The 18,845-nt window shown below is 40.3% G+C and overlaps 1 protein-coding gene across 1 annotated transcript in view; it reads left to right on the top strand.

Moving 5' to 3' along the window:
• Window positions 1-6,513: 6,513 nt before the first annotated feature.
• Window positions 6,514-18,845, top strand: part of lrp1ab (low density lipoprotein receptor-related protein 1Ab) — a 92,927-nt gene continuing 80,595 nt past the window's right edge. Inside the window, exon 1 of the mRNA XM_078255014.1 lies at window positions 6,514-6,730. Within this exon, the coding sequence (XP_078111140.1) occupies window positions 6,658-6,730 (73 nt within the window). The 5' untranslated portion in view covers window positions 6,514-6,657. The remainder of the gene's footprint in view (window positions 6,731-18,845) is intronic.

The following is an 18,845-nucleotide window of genomic DNA, read 5'->3' as shown; positions in this document are numbered from 1 at the left end:
CCAGATGGTGATCGGTTGACAGCTCCGCCCCTCTCTTCACCCGAGTGTCCAAAACATACGGCCTCAGATCAGATGAAACGATTATAAAATCGATCATTGACCTTTGGCCTAGGGTGCTCTGGTACCAAGTACACTTATGAGCATCCCTGTGTTCGAACATGGTGTTCGTTATAGACAATCCATGACTAGCACAGAAGTCCAACAACAAACAACCACTCTGGTTTAGATCAGGGAGGCCGTTCCTCCCAATCACGCCTCTCCATGTGTCTCCATCATTACCCACGTGCGCGTTGAAGTCCCCCAGCAGAACTATGGAGTCCCCGACTGGAGCCCCATGCAGGACTCCACTCAAGGTCTCCAAGAAGGCCGAATACTCCGAACTCTTGTTCGGTGCATATGCACAAACAACAGTCAGAGTTTTCCCCCCCACAACCCGCAGGCGTAGGGAGGCGACCCTCTCGTCCACCGGGTTAAACTCCAACATAGCGGCGCTCAGCCGGGGGCTTGTGAGTATCCCCACACCCGCCCGGCGCCTCACACCCTGGGCAACTCCGGAGAAGAAAAGAGTCCAACCCCTATCCAGGAGTATGGTTCCAGAACCAAGACTGTGCGTAGAGGTAAGCCCCCACCAGATCTAACCGGTAGCGCTCCACCTCCCGCACAAGTTCCGGCTCCTTCCCCCACAGAGAGGTGACATCGCACGTCCCCAGAGCCAGCCTCTGCTGCCCGGGTCTGGTCCGTCGAGGCCCCTGACCTTCACTGCCACCCATGTGGCAGCGCACCAGACCCCAGCGGTTCCTCCCACAGGTGGTGGGCCCATGGGATGGAGAGATGTCCGCCACGTAGCTTTTTCGGGCTGTGCCCGGCCGGGCTCCGTGGCAAACCCGGCCACCAGACGCTCGCTGACGAGCCCTCCATCTGGGCCTGGCTCCAGACGGGGGCCCCGGGCTTCCTCCGGGCAGGGTCACTTCATCCCTTCCTCGATGTTTCATAGGATTTTTGAACCATTCTTTGTCTGGGCCCTCACCTGAGACCACTTTGCCTTGGGAGACCCTACCAGGAGCACGAAGCTCCAGACAACACAGCCCTCAGGTTCATAGGGACACACAAACCTCTCCACCACGATAAGGTGATGGTTCCCGGAGAAGAAATACAATTATGAACCTGAAAATGAGCATAATATGAGCACTTAAAAAAAAAAAAAAATCTGGCTCCTCTGGCACCACCTCCAGCCTGTAGTGTGATTTGCAAAAATCCACTGCTCCCTGTTCAGATGCACCAATCAGGGCCGGGGGGGGGGGGTGTCTAACTGTGTATCAATCACTGCTTAGAAGACCGTTTGGGCTTTAGCAGAAAGGGGCGGAGGGACTGAGAAGTTGTCAATGTTCAAATTCTTTGGCTAAGTCCTGGATCTTCACAATCCTACCTACAGCACCTTTAAACCACAACGTGTAAAATTGGACAATGTAAACTTTTAAAACTGTAAGGGGGCGCTATCGAGCCAATTTGCCAAGCCCAAGTCCGAGACCCATATCAGGTCGCAATTCTCACTAACTCACACATGCGTAGCAATTCTCGTGCGTTTTTGAGTAGCCCAAGCACCTCATTTATGCACTCAAAGACATAGAAAAATAAGAAGAAGAAGAAAGAAGAAGAAGAATACTTCAAATTTCAATAGGGCCTTTGCCGACCGACATTGTCTGTGCTTGGGCCCTAATTAGTTAAGTCAAGGTGTGGAAAGCAAATCTGTGGCCTTAAAAAGGCTAAGGCCAGCCTCATCAAACTATGTTATTTTATTCTAACGTCACATACTTATTATTATCTTATTATCATTCTCTTCCATTTTGGCTGTTTTTTTTTTTTTTTTCCAAACAAAGCAGATGTATGTCCTAAGGGTGGAAAAGCTTTGAAACAGCATGTAGACCATCATGGCACACTAAACAAATGATATTTATCCATAGTCAGCAGCTCTTACTGTACTTCTACAGCCTCTATGGCTGGCTATCCATTATCTACTGAGTAACATGGGAGCTCTATGAGATGGATTACTGCCTTTAAATAAAAGATAAATTAAATGTTATTGAAAAATTAAACACCTGGACAAAATAGGCAAAAAGGTTTAGATGTTCCACCTATACATATAGTATGTAGCTGTGATCATTGAGGAATCCGTCAGCATATCAGAACAGTAGTGTCATTTTATTTCATTCTCTCTTTGCTGTGGTAACATCTAACGTGATACGACACAAAAGTTAAATTAAATTTCCTAAGTTTGTTACATTACGCTACTTCTGAAGCAAACTAGTCATATACACCAGAACTTTTTGTGTAAGTGAAAACCTGAAAGTAATGCTGTCCTGAAGATATACCTGATATTCGTTATGGTATTTTATTTACCTGTGATACTGGAGCTTAAAATGCACCCTTTAAGTGCAGCTTTCAGTTTACTTCTTCATCACTAATGTTAACGCTGGAAGATACAGTATGACTGTTCCACATTTTTTATGTTTCTGGACCTGCCCCAAATTTACAATGAACGCTTGATAAATAAGATAACTGTAGAACTAAGTCAGAAATGATCTTGCAGCTGTCTGCCTTTTCATCAGTTGTCATGCTTTTAGATGTCTCTCATCATATGAATAAAAAGTGTCTTTATCAACAGAAGTTGCTTGGCAACTAAATCCCCTGACCCTTTTGTTTCATCTTGCCTACCCTGACTGATTAGGCCTCAAGTGTGCAGAAAACATGCAGTTGTTCATTCAGCCATACAGTGTGTTTTTTCTAGTCATGGCATTTGCATAATACATCTACAACCACACAATTCAGCAGCATAGACAAACAGGACAGGCCTATATACTTATGTTGATCAAGATGCACAAGGGATTTGATCCTGATTTCATCATGACAGTGTAGTCAGAGACAGGAGAGGCCATCATTTTGTCATTCTCTACGGCCAAATATTGATGCTTTTTCAACTGGGCCGTTTTCAGACCACAATTAGGTCACCTAGAGTTGTTCACTCCCCCCCCCCCCAAAAAAAATTCAATCTATGCAATGTTTTGATATGTGTGTGCAATTGTTATTAAGCCAGATAGGCTGTGAGTTTCACAGCGCTCAAGGACAGTTTAGGGAGTGACTCAGCCAACACACACTGTGAATTCACCAGTAACGGGAATAGTGGGGCCTGTTGGGAGCTGTGGGTTTTGGATAGGGTTTCCTCCACTAACGAATAGAAAAATAAAATCTGATGTAAATGCAACTGTACAGAATACTACGGTAGAATTTTGTTGTGAAGAATGTTTTCTGGTACCACCGAAATATCACTTAAAATAACACCTGCATTATCTACAAATGTAAGACACCTGTGAAAATGTCATGCTCAACTTTGTGTTGGACTGGGGCTCTGGCTAGTGGGTTGTGTGGGGGAGGATTACAGATGGGGGAGAAGTGAGTTGGGGTCAGTGATGAGGGGGGTTAGGAGAGCACAGGCTGCTGGTGCATACTCCACATTCCTCAGGTGTTGTCAGCATAGCTGCTCAGTAATTACCTCTCTGTGAAAACATGCACAAAGGCACACTTTACTTGCAAACTGAAAGGCACTAATCAAGAGAAGCTGATAGGGGAGTACATGTATATACACATTTAAACATATTATAAGCTGGGATGGTTATTTTTTTCTAGAGAATGAGTGTGCCATAGTAAAATTTGTTGAAGAATCACAGGCATGGTGCACATCATGCATGCAATATAGCTACAGATGCAGAGCAAGGCTGTGTGAAAGCCAGGAGCTTGATTTATGCAGAAATCCATCTTCTCTCAAGGATATGGTCAGGTTGGGTAGTTTTAGCCAGGCAGACCTTGGCACGTGAATCGAGTGGCGTGATACAGATACAGTTGCAGATGGTGTTCAGTCTTTACAATTATATTAACTTTGCATATATGTTGTTTCTTTAAGATGTCATAACTTTCGTCATTGACACCACTGTCGCAGAGGAAGCAGGTTTCTCCCTGTCTGGGAACTCTTCTCTCTCCCTCATCTTCCCCGCTCTGTCTCCATGGCTGGCTTGCTAAAAGCTGAGGGATTGTGTGCAGATGTGCCTGGAGAGAGGCCAGCTCCTCTGCCCTGGGAGAACATGTGGTCTGGGAGTGTTTACCCTGGCACTCTTTCAAGCTCTCTCCCACACAGCATGCTGGCGTCTGTCTCTCCTGGATTACAATGCTCAACCCTCCTCTCACAAAGGGGACATTCTCAGGTTGAGGTGACACCATACAGTCTATGGGTGACACCAGCGATCATGTTGATTTAGTGTGTTGACAACAAGAAGAGACAGCAATGTAAATAAAAAATAAACATGGGAATACATAAATTAATACATAATGTAATGAAATACTGTATAATGATAGTTTGGTTGTAAAAAAAAACAACTTCCAACATACTATTTTCCCTCTAACTTTCTTTGTGTTTATATTCTATTTTGATCGTCGGAGTGAACATATGTGTGGATTCAACAGATATCCAGACACCTCAGGCAGTTTCTTCTTTTTTTTTCACAGATTCTCAACATACTTCACATTCTCTCCTGTGATTCAGGCTCTGGATAAACATCTGTAAGTTGAAAAGCCCTGAAAGGCACGCTTGACAATAGTGGCAGCGAGGTTACTGTCAGTTGTGTGAAATGCACACCGGTTGTTTTTAGTACACATGATTAAATGCCAATGGGAAAAGGAGGAACAGTGCCATAGACCTGCAGAAAAAGTCATTTATGAGCATTTCAGTTACAGAACGGCTGTGGCGGAGGCAAAGATCCTCTCATGTTCTCTTTATAACCAATTGACTCTCTGATCAGAGCTTCCTCAGAGAACATGCCATGTAATATTGACCAAATATTGCATTAAATTGTTTTATTGTTTTAGTTATGTTAGTGAAATGGGTTACAGTGTCCATGTCTCTCTGTAATGTAAGTATTCAGTGCCCCCTGCAGGTTTAAATTGTTTATGGATCTACCTATTTTATACAGTCTATGGAGGCTACTCAATCACATAATTTAAGAAAGATTACACACTGATTATTCCATATGGTTCTTTTTTTCATACTCAAAAATAGAATGTGGGATATACTCTAGATTGATGTAGGTCTTTGTTGTCCCAAGCTTTGGCAACCAAGCAATTACAAAAGATACAGTATGATGACATATTCGGTTTTTGAATATTACCTTTACCTAAAGCTGGGAAAAATATTGTTCTATTGGACATGCTCATTCAACATGTAGCCATATCTGTTTCATTTAGCAATCATGTCAAGTTCTCATTTTCAATAGCCACCAGGGGGCATGATTTAGTGAATAATGCAGAGGTTGAAGGGTCTCCCCACACACACACACACACACACACACACACACACACACACACACACACACACACACACACACACACCTCTCATTGGACTGTCTCACATTGTGCTTTGCTATATTGGATTGTGAACTAGGTGCAACTCTGAATGTGTGAGCATAAGAGAAAACAAAGCCAATGAGATTACAACATTTTACAAACAAAAGATTAACCGGAGTCAAATTCCTTCTTTGTTTGCGCAAACCTGGCCAATAAAGCTGATTCTGATTTAATGACGGTAATTTATTGTCGGCCTCTGTTAAATAGCAATATCTATACAAATATAATTTGAAAGTGATATTTTAGATTCCTCAACATTAGCTACTATTGACAGCAAAGCAAAATAAGTCGGACTACTGTTTGCTTGGTTGAAAAGATTTGTAGGCCTATATTTCTTGCACTAACCAGCTGAACCTTTATGAAATAACTGTTAATGGAAAAACACCTAAAAGCAGACATAATGTTCAAGAACTCTGTACGCAGCATGTTAGTGTTTCACAGGTAGGCTATTTAACTGACTTTGCAGTATCGTTACTCATCATCATTTCATTTTGTTACGAGAAATAAAAATTCAGGATTCTGTAGAAATATTGAGCCAACATGGCTGATCCCAGCGTGCCAGTTGCAGGCAGCGTCGCCTCTCCCTCCCACCTCCACGGTTGACGAAAAGCGCATGAAATAGGAGAAAAGGAGGTGTGTTAGGGCATGCGCAGACGGTGCTCGCCGTTTAGTTATCCCATTTTTTGAGGCGTCGAGCTTACGTCACAGGCTCGTCCACAGTGCTGGAGCCTTGAGATTCACCATCCACTCATGCAACCACAAGCACAGAGAGGTATTAGCGCTCCGAGGGGAAAAACGCTTTTACTTTTTAATTTTTCTTTTTAGTTTGGCACGGAATGAGCTTACCGGAGCCGGGCGGCTGCTGCAGCGCTTCTGGACGTGTGGACAATTGTGGTGGCATGGTGTGGTGAAACAGAGACCCCAGCAAGCACTGAGAGACCGAGGTTACACAGTGCATCATGTTTGAATGCGAATAATCAATTAGAAATATACATGACTGAGCTGCTGCATTGTCTATAGCCTCGCCGGGCTTTTGCTGAAGCCCGTCTGAACGCCGCCGGGCTGAGGGTGCAACTGAACGGACAATCGCACCCGGACTATTGAAGGGGTTCGGATGAGGTGGTTGATCGGGTTGTTAGGTTTTAGAAATCCAGCCAACTTTTCCTCTATTCCTTTCTAACAGCAGTGCCAGCGAGCATTGCTCAGGATATGGCGATGAGGTTGTTCTACTTGGGATTTATACTCTGCTTGGAGATCATATCTCCTAACGGTGCAACCGTAGGTAAGAAGCCTGTTGTGTTATCTTGCATTGTGATACTCGAGAAAGCATGAGCACTTCTTTTTTTTTCTTCCTGCAAAGCATCTGTGCACAGGCCTATGTTCACCAGAGTTGGAGCCAACACCGCAAATAGGTTGCTTTCATAATAACACAGTGTGCCCACAGCAATCTTCTCAAAATATCAATAATTAGGTTAAGACTTAAATCAGAGAAAGTACCGCACTAATAAGCAGCGCATTGATTTTTTTTTTTTTTTTTTGGCGTATAACCAGTCTGCGTTTTTTTAGCTGTGCTCCTGTCTGAGCAGACAGAATGGGCCTGCCTGCAAGGATGGCAGACAGTGAGGTTATTCACTGTTGGAATATCCGGCAGGTAGGCTAAAAAACAACACTTAAACGACATAATTTCTGATTGACTGCGACAAAATGACTATAGCTTCTCTCAGTTTCTTTCCTAATAAAAATACAATTCCTCATGTAAGCTATATGACTACAGCTGATTGCTACCATTCAAACCAAACGTGTTGTTTTTCATATCATATCAAGTATCATATCAAACATTGAGCCATCGGTCAGATCAGCTTTCGTGTTTGTTTTTAGTTACTCTTCACACATAAACAACAGTTGCTCGTAAAGGTGTAATCATAATGGCGCGGCTTGTCCCGACGTGTCACGTCAATAGCTGCCTGGAAATCACAACTTGGTAGTGACAGCCAGTGAAATGAATAGTTCTCCTGTTACGTCCTGGGAGCTGCTTAAAACTCCTGATAGTAATGAGATATTAAATGCACCATTGCTCTTGTGACAATGCATTGCATACCTGTTGAGCGATCAGGCTGCTTTTTTTCTTGAGCACCTAAAGGGGACCCTGAAATTGCAAAATAGCACATGTATCTGTATTTTTTTTCAACAGATAAACCTTGCCATTCAATATGTAACTTTGCACGTACATAAAAAGTACTATGAATTAGGTTTACCCAAAAAGGACATGTTACATTGAGGCTATGTATTGTGATATTCTGAAGTCTTTTGTAAGTCATTTATAATAGGCTATATTGTGGATGTCAAACAGTGAAAAATCCAGTACGTCCTCTGTCCCCTCCAGCTCAGACCTGACAGCCTTGTCTTTGAATACATATTTGTAATATTAATCTGACACTTCATTTTACTCTGTTAGCCCATGTTTACTTTAAAGCACGAAGGAAAGTAATTTAGCCACTGATGCAAAAGAAGGTACTGTTAATGTCTTTTTTTGAAAATAGCTCCTGCCCATCTCTGTGTTGGGAGATCTTATATAATTTTCACTAGATTTTGATAGAAGCTGTTCAGAGTGAATGCCATAGCTGAGGTGGGCAAGCTCCTCCCACTTCCTCCATCAGTATGTAACATCTGGACACAGGGACACTATTAATCTAGATGTGACTGCAAGGGGGAGGGGCCATCTGAAGAGCTGGGGGGCGAGGGCGGATGAAGCGAAATAAACTTCAAGAATCAGTCTTGGATGCTCTCTGAAACTGACACTTTGTTACATCACAGGGAGTCAGGGAATGGAAGTGATGTATGTGTGTTACACATACTGTTAGTAACAGTTGATTTATCAGCCTCCCATTGGAGCAGTGTTGGTCCAAAAGGGTAGAAGTGGTCAAGTGAATCATGGTTTCAAACCCTAAGGCCAGCCACTTGGACTGGATTTGTCTGGATCATTACAGCATGAATTTAAGAATGGGAAAGGATTAGTGAGGGGAAGGTTGATTAGAGTTTATTATTGTGGCACTTAAAGGTGTCAGACTGACAAAATCCAGTTCTGTGCTGATGAGCCATGATTATATTCAGCAATATGAGGAAAGGTGAACACAATTTGATTTAGATTTATTTATTTACTCTAGACCACACATTGTTGTATGGATGCTTGCTGTTAATTTATTGTTGTTTAAATTTGGGACGCAACTAACAAATATTTTCATTATTGATTTAATCTGCAGATCCTTTTAGCAGGTAACAGATTAATTGTTGTGATATATTCAAATGGCTTGTTTTGTCTAGCTTCCTGTCCAAAACTCAAATATATTCAGTTTTTGATAACATCACAAAGTACAGCATCAAATTCGAACATTTGAGAAGCTATAGATATAGCATGTTTTCTTGTGATTAAATAAATAGTCTATTATGAATGAATGAATGAATGAAGAATACATTCAAAAACAATAAGAAACATTAACCAACATAGACATGTCTCAAAAGGAGTAGGAAGAAGTATACACTTATGTAATAAATAAATAAATAACCACATGGTAAAGCCAATTTTCTATTCTCCTGTATGAATTAAATAATTGTCAAATGAAAAGTACTGAGTGTCTTCTCATTTTATTAAAATGAACCCAACGTGCAAGGAGCAGAACATAAAATGTCATCCAAATGACTTAAATGTTGCTTTAATATTTGCTTTAAATAGACATTTTGATATTGTTTTGCAATATATATATATATATATATATATATATATATATATATATATATATATATATATATATATAATTGTTTTGCAATATATATATATACACATATATCTATCTATCTCGTCATATTGCCCAGGCCTACTGTAGACTAAACAATCAACTTTCGTTTCAGCTCAATTGACATTAATTATTTTAGCTATGTCATTTTAAGATTTTGCTGAGAAATTTGCATTTCAATATTGATTTATTTGTAGTTTTGAATTAAATTCTGCATTTCATGTAGCATAATTGTCCCATGTTAAATGAAATCCTTCACCTTTACTTATTGTTTGGAATTATACCACCAAGACGTTAACGTTGGATAACTCTATGACTACTGAGCTTACATATAGGATCTCAACAACCTTTAGAAGCAGAAGAATCCCTTTGGTGAAAAGTATAAATGTGGGTCAGAGGCTAAAGAGGTTGAATTCCTGCGGAGCCTAGACTCTGTTTACCTGACCTTTTTAATGGGACCTGGCTTTACCTTTTCCTTAGAACTGTCACTGGAAACATCTGCTGGAAAAATTCAGCATCCCTCATACAAATTCAACAGCTAATAGAACTTAGATTGCTCTCTTCAGCTCTTCCAAGTGGAAGTCACTGGGGAGTGGTTATTGTAACTACAGTATGTACACCTGAGGTTGTCTGTTGATGCACTTTTATCAGGTAACACAGATAATCCCCATAATGTTGTTCTGCCATTCAGAGTCTTCTCACAGAAAAACTGGATAAAAAAGCATTTCATATGTGAATTGAAATACAAAGTGAAAGTGTCCCATGTTTTGAGCACATTCTTTTGCTTCTGAGTGAGATTTAATGTAAAGCTTGTGTGCAGGTGTTTTGCATTTTGGTATTGACCTACAGTGAAAATATTTGGGAAATGATAATAGCAGACAGTGGGATTCTTTACTGTAGCTGCAGAAAAGATCCCCTTTTTCATTTTATCCCTCTACTTCCTGCACTGCATTGTAATCAACTGTGACCAGTAGGTAAAACGTGATTAACCTAAATGTCCTCAGTGTTGTTTCCCACATATTGAAGGTGTGAGACTGCAGATGAGTGTTTGTTGATTGTGAATAGCAGGAATGTACTGTAATTGGTGTTTTCTGCTAGCTACATCACTGTTTACCCTTTTTAGCTCCAAAGACGAAAAGGAACAGATCGGTTCCTTTAACAAAATAGGGAGTGTGTGGGTGTGTGTTAATGCAGCTCTGTTAAGATTCATTGGGTCATTGTTGGTGACATAATCAGACTTGCTTTGCATTCCTGATTTCCTTTTCTGTCAATATGAGGATGCCTCTTAGACATTTTTATTTTATTTTAACATGACACACACCACAACACATCTTTAGATAGGGACAAGTCACACTTCATAAAGACAGTACACAGAGTTGTTCAAATGTTGCAAAGGGTTGCAATGTTTGCCTAACACCTTGCACAACTGTGAGATACTGGCTTCGTGACCCCTGTTTTAGTTGGACATCATTAGTGGTGAACTCCTCACCTGATGCATCATGCTGACCCTCCTGATTGTCCGTTTTTTGGACCCTTCTAGCTGCAGCTCTTGTAGGCTTGTTGGCTTTATCAGGTCACGCTCTTGTACACCTCAGATGTTGTCGATGTCCCCGGCTTTGCTCTCGACAGGAGAATCGATTTGATCACAGAGACCCATGGCTGCTTTCACACCTGGTGGTCAGAGGAGAGAATCTGATATATGGAGATAAGAGTCCAATTTCATGGACTGCTGCAATGTGTCAAAGCTGTTTACTTACATCAAGGTCACAGAAATGTCTCAGTATTGGTACATTGGGTGTACATGAAACATTTATGCGGTCTGTGTTGTCGGAAAAATATGGACACAATAAAAAAAAGTATAGTACCTCTGTGTAAGGGACCGGGTAAATGTTACTGTTTGATGGATTGTATCTCAATTACTGTAGCTAACCTTCCTTTTTCATTTTCAGTCTCTTGGAAGATAAATAAAACATACAATTAAGTGCATACAATACTAAGACATGCAACATTATATTACAAATATAGTGCAAACATTGAGATTTGGGACATAGCAAAATAAAAATAGCTAAAGCATACAGTACTTAAATAAAGATAAATGCATTAGTTAACCATCAAACATTTTTAGCCCAAAAACTGACGGACCTGTGTGTTGTTTTTTTTTAATGCATTAATGTCTCTATTGATTGTCTAGAAAATGTGTTGTATGACTATATGTATTTATATCGTGATATAAAATCAAATATACTGTGATTTTACTGATGGTGTAAACCCCTCGCCAATTTTATCTACTTTACTGCAACTTCAATACTTTCCATCTGATAACTTGCTACCCAGTGCTTATCCACTGTCAAATTACTTAAGCACAGCAGCTCAAACCAACAGTTAGACAGTTAGATCATGTAACCAGGTGATCTAACTGACATCTGGCTTGGCAATATAGTATACGTAGCATGTCCTGAAGTACCTAAAAAGGTTAAATAAAACGTCTACACAATGTTGCAAGTTTACAACATGTACTGAAAATGCAGCATCATGAGATAAACTCAACGCACCCTTTTAATGCTTAGTATGACGCTGCTACTTAAAACCAATAGCTACAATAACTCTTAAACTCATGAAAAACAATAGATTACATTTTATCATTAATACCTTACCTAATACTATAATTAACAAAGGCTCCTAGTAAAGCATTAAAAGATTTTAAGAAATAGCATGTTTAATGTCACGCTATTCAAAATAACAGAGAGTTCACACATTAACATACTTACACTTCTGTTGCATTGGAATCCATTATGCCTAAACTATCAGTTACATCGGTGACCAGTTATGATGTTCTCAAAAACTGTAAACAAACAATTGTAAAATCTTTCCCCACTAAAGTGTTTGTCATCTCAATAAGCAATGGTACCAAAAGTACATGTTTTCTATATTGTGTGTCACAGAAAAACACTTTGCGAGACACAATGGCCGTATCTAATGAACACTAGTTTCACTTGTTAGAACTCTCTCAAGCCTTTTGCTTATATTTGAACACAACATTGACATTGACTTGAGTTTGTAGACTATAAATGAAAGCAGTTTGAAACCTTTTGAGTTTGTATTTCCATGTCTGATTCTGTTATCACCTCAAAACTCTACTGACCGGGAACCAGTTGGATGTATTCTGTAGGACAATCATACTTTGTAATTTAACTCCCTCGTGCTGGCATTATAGTGCATGCTACATTTTCAGAAGGTCTAAGGAACTTTCATGTAAAGATGATTTTGTATCACACATTCAAGTTCCAGGATTTCTCGGCTGAACAAAGAGGTCATGTGTTTAATGAGTGATTCATAGAGATCGACTTTCATTAAATCGCAGAAACATTTCATCCTTCGGCTGAGGTAAATCCTCGTTTAATAACATACTATATCCGTACCTTATTCCTGTAGCCTCAATGTTTTTTTCGTGGTAGCTTCAGAGGACAGAGGCAATGCAGGATTGACCGTCATCTCAGTTGCAGTAATGCCTTGCAGTGAATTTATGTGTCCCAGCCTTCATTTCGTGGCGCACATATTCTGTTTTCATAACAGCTGAATCTGGTTGGACTTTTCCTCTATGGGTGCACAGAGCTGTGCTGTACTATGCAGAGACTACAGGGCGGGTGTGGAAGAGCTCTGTAGAAAGCACCATGAGACCTATTTACATTTATCTTTATGCCCATCAATCACACTCAATCAGTGTATGTCTTTTACTGCGTTGCCTTTTACTGCTCTGGCCTGTGATGTCCTGCAGAGCCTCATCAGGTTACTTCCGAGGTCAAAGCTGCACCCTTTTGTTGTGCAATGACAAAAGGACGACGAGGCTTTCAGGCACATGAGTAGGAACTAACTCAAACTCAGTCTTCTGCTGTTTATGCATGTTCAACCTCTTTGAAAATAGCTATTGTGGATTAGAACTTGAATAGCCTATGGTCATTGAATGTGCACTGTGAGCTAGTTAAAGTGCTTGGCTGTGGCTTGGCTTGACACAAAGCTAAGTGGTTGTTTCCAATGGATGGGCACTGCACAGTGTGGGCATTGAAGAAGTTCATTCAGTGGCAACAGCAGTGGGCAGGGCTTTACATTAGATAGTTATTATCCCTTCTTTCTACACTCTTATACCATAATATTCCACATTTTACATCTACAAGGCTTGGACTTTGGTTAAAAAAGATTCCATGTGAATAATTAATAGAGCACAACATTCAAAATAACGGCTTCCCTCTGCCCTCATTCTCTTCCCTGTGGTCCTTGTTTGGTTTTAATTGTTATTTATAATGCATAGGTTCTTGCTTTGAAATCCTGCTAAACTGAGCACAGAGAAATCACTTCAAACTTGACCACAGGCGTCTAATTACATACTGTAGTCAGTTTGCTTTTTTTCACTCCCTGAAACACTGGAAGACCTGAGTTCCACAATTGAGGACCTGGAAGGGAAGAGGTGATGAGAAACAGTTCTGGTTTTATTTCTACTTTCTCTTGTCGCTGCCATTGCACCCAGAGTCCCATTTATTTACTTATTCATTCAAGTAATTTCCCATTCCCATTCGTACGGTTATCTTTTAACAGCATTTAATAGAATCTATGCTCTATTGCTCAGCCTGGAAATTATCCACAAGGGGATTGGGTTGGTTGAATGCTAGGATGTAACATTTTGTTCACAAGCATGCCTCTGCTCAGTGCTTGTGAAACAAAAGTAAATTTCATATATCAATTTATTGGTGAAAATTACAGCTCAGTCTGTGTGCATTAGGATGATGGTCATCACTGTGGTGTGTGGCTAAAGCAAAACATATATTATTACAGCCAAATAGAACATATTCAATAATGTGCAGCAAGAAGTCAGTCCTCTATTACACATTGCACTCTAACTATTTCTTGCAGCAACGAGAGCAAAGAATTTTCTGTGAATTCAGAAGAAAAGCTGCTTGGTTTCTTTGAATCTAGCTGCTCATCTGTAACAGGTTGTCTTTTTTGAGGCAAAGCTACACACATGAAATCAATTAGAAGGTCCCGGGATGTGCTGCATGGATCTGGAGTTGATTTATAGAGCAGGAATGGCCATATTGAGAGAGACAGATTGGAGCAGGGAGAAAGTGGGTCAGTGTTGTGTCCCAGCTCGTGATGGTGTCTGGAGGCCTCCATCACTTGGCTGCTGAATTGGTGCCACAACATCATTTACTCACCACCCGTCCTCTTCCATCCCACAGAGTTGCTTTCGGCCTTTTGAGATTGTTTAATAAAGTTTTTTGGATTACATAAAAGCAAAACGACACCTTAAATGTATTATTGCAAATGAAAAGATGGCCTTGAAAGGACTTTATTCTTTTTATCAGGCACTCAGGAGGGTCGTTTCTACAAAAGTGGGGCTCTATTGCTCATGTTTAATGCTTTTGCCATGCACAGTGCTGAGGGGCAATTCAGTGTGCAGTGTTTAAACAGCGTAGATATCCAGTGGCCCTGCATAAGGAAATACAGTGTGTGCTCCATACAACTGGCAGTGTACTCAAAATTAAACCAAGTCAGCCAACTGGAGCCTGGGCATCCACATACTAGGAAGCACCTTTTATAGCATTTATATCATAGTGTGTATGTTAACTCCGGATTAAAACCTTTGTTTAATGTATCTTTTAGTGACAACACCGTCGAGGAGCCTGTATGTTAATTTAGCTTTTACACAATAATACATAGCCCTCTATTCTACCTTCAGAGCACCTAAAAAGAGCAAGTGTACTGATTTCAGCACTTAATAACTAGGGGAAAACCTCTAATGAATCTTTTTGGCCAGTAAAACAGCAATTTGTTCATCGTGATTTCTTGATTTGATTTGACAATAATAATCTAATGAGGAAAGAAAATACAACTACAGTCTGATTCCTAATTTTGACAACAGACATCCCAATTTAGTGTCCTTGACTTTCTACTTCTCCAAAAAAAAAGGATTTAAAACCATAAATGTGTAGAGACTCAGATGTTTAGTTGAGTAAAAATACTAATCCCATGTCTAATGGACAAATACTCAAGACATTTTTACTGCTTTACTTTTAGTACTGGCCTTCAGGCATTCTTGCGCTGACAGTTGCCTCAAGGACTTTCTTAGCATTTATATTTAATGCCTGTGTTGTATCACTCTTCTCGTAAAGATATTTTAAATGAAATACACTGTCACAGTGCAACATATTGTAACTACATTAGAGTGACAGAGACGGTCATTTTGGTTTTTGTGGAAGACAGCTGTTGTGTTTTTTAAACCAGATATTCGTACATTGTGTAATTTCTCTTCAGAAACTATACTCTGTTTCCTGTAGAGCTTCTAAAGTTGCCCTAACTGAGTAATGGTGTGACATTCAAAACTCTTGAGGGTTTCAACTATGTCTATGAAAGTTAGTCCTCTAATTTTCGTCTCTAATTAGATGTATTTTTGCTCTAATGGATACAGAAAAAGATATTAAAGGATGGTTGTTTTTCTCAGGTTATCTTAATATGGAGGGAGTAGTTTTGCAAGTGTATGCCATACTGATCTTACTTTTTACTATGTTGATCATAAGCAACAGAATGTGAGAATATTATTTTTTTGTGGACAGAAGAGTTATACACTGGGATTTCCGACCATTTAGTCACGGCAGTGTGATCAAGTTGCCTTCAGCTGTGGCAGGAAATGCTTTAGTTGGAATGGCTTTATCAGGAGGGGACTCTGTTGGAGGCAGCACACTGGGCTTATAGGAGTTCCTGTAAGTGGAGTATGTACCTTGATTCAATGGGATTGGTGTTTGCTGTTGGGTCAATCCTAGGAGAATAAATAAAAGCCTTCTTTATTCCATTTTGTAGGTAAAAGTGGACTCAAATGGTTTAACATCCCAGCCTGATTTGGACCATCCAAAAATTGTTAGCGTTTTGGCAAGAACTTTGGAAAAAAGGTGACTTTGCAAGCTGAATTAACAACTCACATCTTTGTTTGAGATATTTCAGTGGGCTTTGAAAGAGGACTGCTGAGGGGGAAGGCTGCCAGTCTTTTCCCCCAGTCTCTAACCCCTCCTCTGCCACAACCTCCAATTAGGCTCAGAGGTTCTCCCGTCTGCGGTCATTTCATGCTGGTTTGTAAAGCGATGATAAAATTAGAACCCACAATGTTTTATTTCCAGTTTTATGCTCACTCACAAGAGAACAACTGGCTCAGCCCAGCTGCTTCACACGGGGGACCAGAGAGATCGAGCGAATGCCTGTCAGACGTTTTAATGCTTTTACTCATTTCAGCTCAGGGCTCAGTCAGTGTGGCTTTTTGTTTGGTTGTTTAGGCAGATTAAATGGCAGCATATAAGCCCAGGCAAATCCAGTGTATTTACCACCATACAGAATGTACCAGGACATTGGTAATCTGAAAGGAAGTAAAACTAACAAGTTGGCCTCAGGCCATGCCTAGCCTCTCTCTCATTCCCTCATCGAGGGGTTGGGTGTGTGCATGTCGTCCAAACCGATTCAGTCACTGGTCTCTATCCATTCTTTTACAGCTCTCTGTCTCACTTTCATCTTGAATTGTATATGCTGTCACATTCTTACGACATTTGATACGGACTGCATTATGGCGTCTCATGGCCAAGTTGAAATCTCATTCTATTGCATCACTTTTTAGAATTTAGTTTTGTAAGCCTTACCCCTGCCATTGTGTGAAGAGCGAACGCTCTGCATTTTAAAACCCAGCGGTGCTCTCTCTTTTCCTTAATCTCTTCAGATATCAAGGTGTTGTTCACATACGGTAAGCTGTGATCTGATCCCTGCAACCCTTCAGCTTCTAATTGTATTTACAAAAACATGACACTCAGAAGTCTCAGTGTTTAGTGCTTACACGTACACTTCATTGTCACATGAAAAAAAAGGCCCAGGTCTAAACCCCTTAGTCTGAAAGTCAAAAGGAACCTGATTGCAATGATACATTAGCCTCATGCTCTCTTGTGATTTCAGTCACATCCCAGCCCCCTTGCGGTGCACCCCCCCACCCCAGCGCCCACCCCAAACACTTCTCTGCCTGCTAAGTACGTAGGGAGGCAAGTCATCCAGGGCGAGAGAGGGCTCATTCCCTGCAGAGAATAACAATGAGACCTTCAGTGCTGTCCGTCCCAGAGCATTAACAGTACAACAGTACAGTCACAGCAACCTCCTGCCTGAAATTGCCTTTGTGTTCTTTTTTTATTGTGTGTAACATGTTTGACCACTCGCATAACAGGAAGACTTTTACTTGTGTACTGTGTATATATGGCAACCTATTTTCATTCTTTCTTACTGACAGAGAATGTTAGCTCAGAATTTCAAGTTTTAAATTTGTATTCAGGTTGGATTTTAATTTGGCTATTTCAGTGAAGGATTATGCCATTAATGAACTTGAACATGTACTCTAAACTCTCTTCATTACTACATACAGCCTTTAAATGTTTCATTTAAGGGATCAATTCACTTAAATAACAAAATAAAAAATATCTATATATAGTGGTGTCTAGCCATTCAGATATTTTTTTTAAATCCAGTGTTTGAGATATCCATCTGAAATTTCCACCACCACTTCAATAAGTAAAAGGAGTTTCATTGATTGTGCTTGAAGCATTTAAACCCTTACGTCCAAAAAATCAACAGGACTGTGTCTTTCCAGAAACGAATGTTCGCATCACACAGAGTAATCCTAAAACCTCAGTGTGACCAGTTTTTACTGAAACTACGTTCTACAGGAAAAAAAGGTAAATAACAAAAACTGACATGTCCTGTAGATTGTAACAGTGACAGGGACTTGATTTGAAAATATACACTTCCAATGTTATGAGCATCCCAATTGAAATTTGATCCACCTCAATTGTATTGGGGTGGAGGCAGAGCTCTCAGAGACAGATATGTCTAAAACTTGGCAAATAACACCAAATCTTCATGACTAGACACAAGAGGTACGTGAAAAAATCGGTTTAGTTTTTTTGTAATTTGGGGAGAACTGGCCCTTTTTAAGATACCTTTTTAAATAAGTGACTAATTCAGTTTTGACAGACATAGAGCTCCGTTTGACGAGGGATTTTCTGAGTGTGGCTGAGTTAAAGCATGTCAGCGGTGTCAGACTGCTGATGGGTCATGAGCATTGCTGTGGTGCTGCTAGCCTGTGGTACACCTCAACAATCTGTGCTGACTTACTGCCCAGAACTACCGCGCTCTGCACTTTCCCATGGGTCAGGCAGTGATTGAATGCCCAGTTATGTCTTTGCTGTGACACATGAAAGAGCCTCTGTGGTAAAAGTTGAAAAACACCCTAAGAGTAATAAAAAATTAAAAAAAGTGGAAAAGAAATGAAATGTCCATAAGAAGAGAGGAAACAACAAACAAACCCCAGAACTAAAAGGCACCACTGTTGGTTGTAAACTTGTAGAGGAGTTATTTTCTTTATTTTTCTTTTTTTAGTTATTTTTTTTTCCTGAATAGAGTTTGCCTGTGGGTCTTTTGATACAAAAACATCATTGTAAACTTGGGTTGACCCTTGCATGTTACTTTGCCCTGCTGAGTTAAGATCTATGTTGTTTATTCTATGTAGATTCTGCACAGGAGATAATAGATGAA

This window comes from Sander vitreus, chromosome 7, assembly GCF_031162955.1.
Source record: "Sander vitreus isolate 19-12246 chromosome 7, sanVit1, whole genome shotgun sequence".
NCBI classification, from domain to species: Eukaryota; Metazoa; Chordata; class Actinopteri; order Perciformes; family Percidae; genus Sander; species Sander vitreus.
This window is presented reverse-complemented; position numbering and strand designations above follow the sequence as displayed.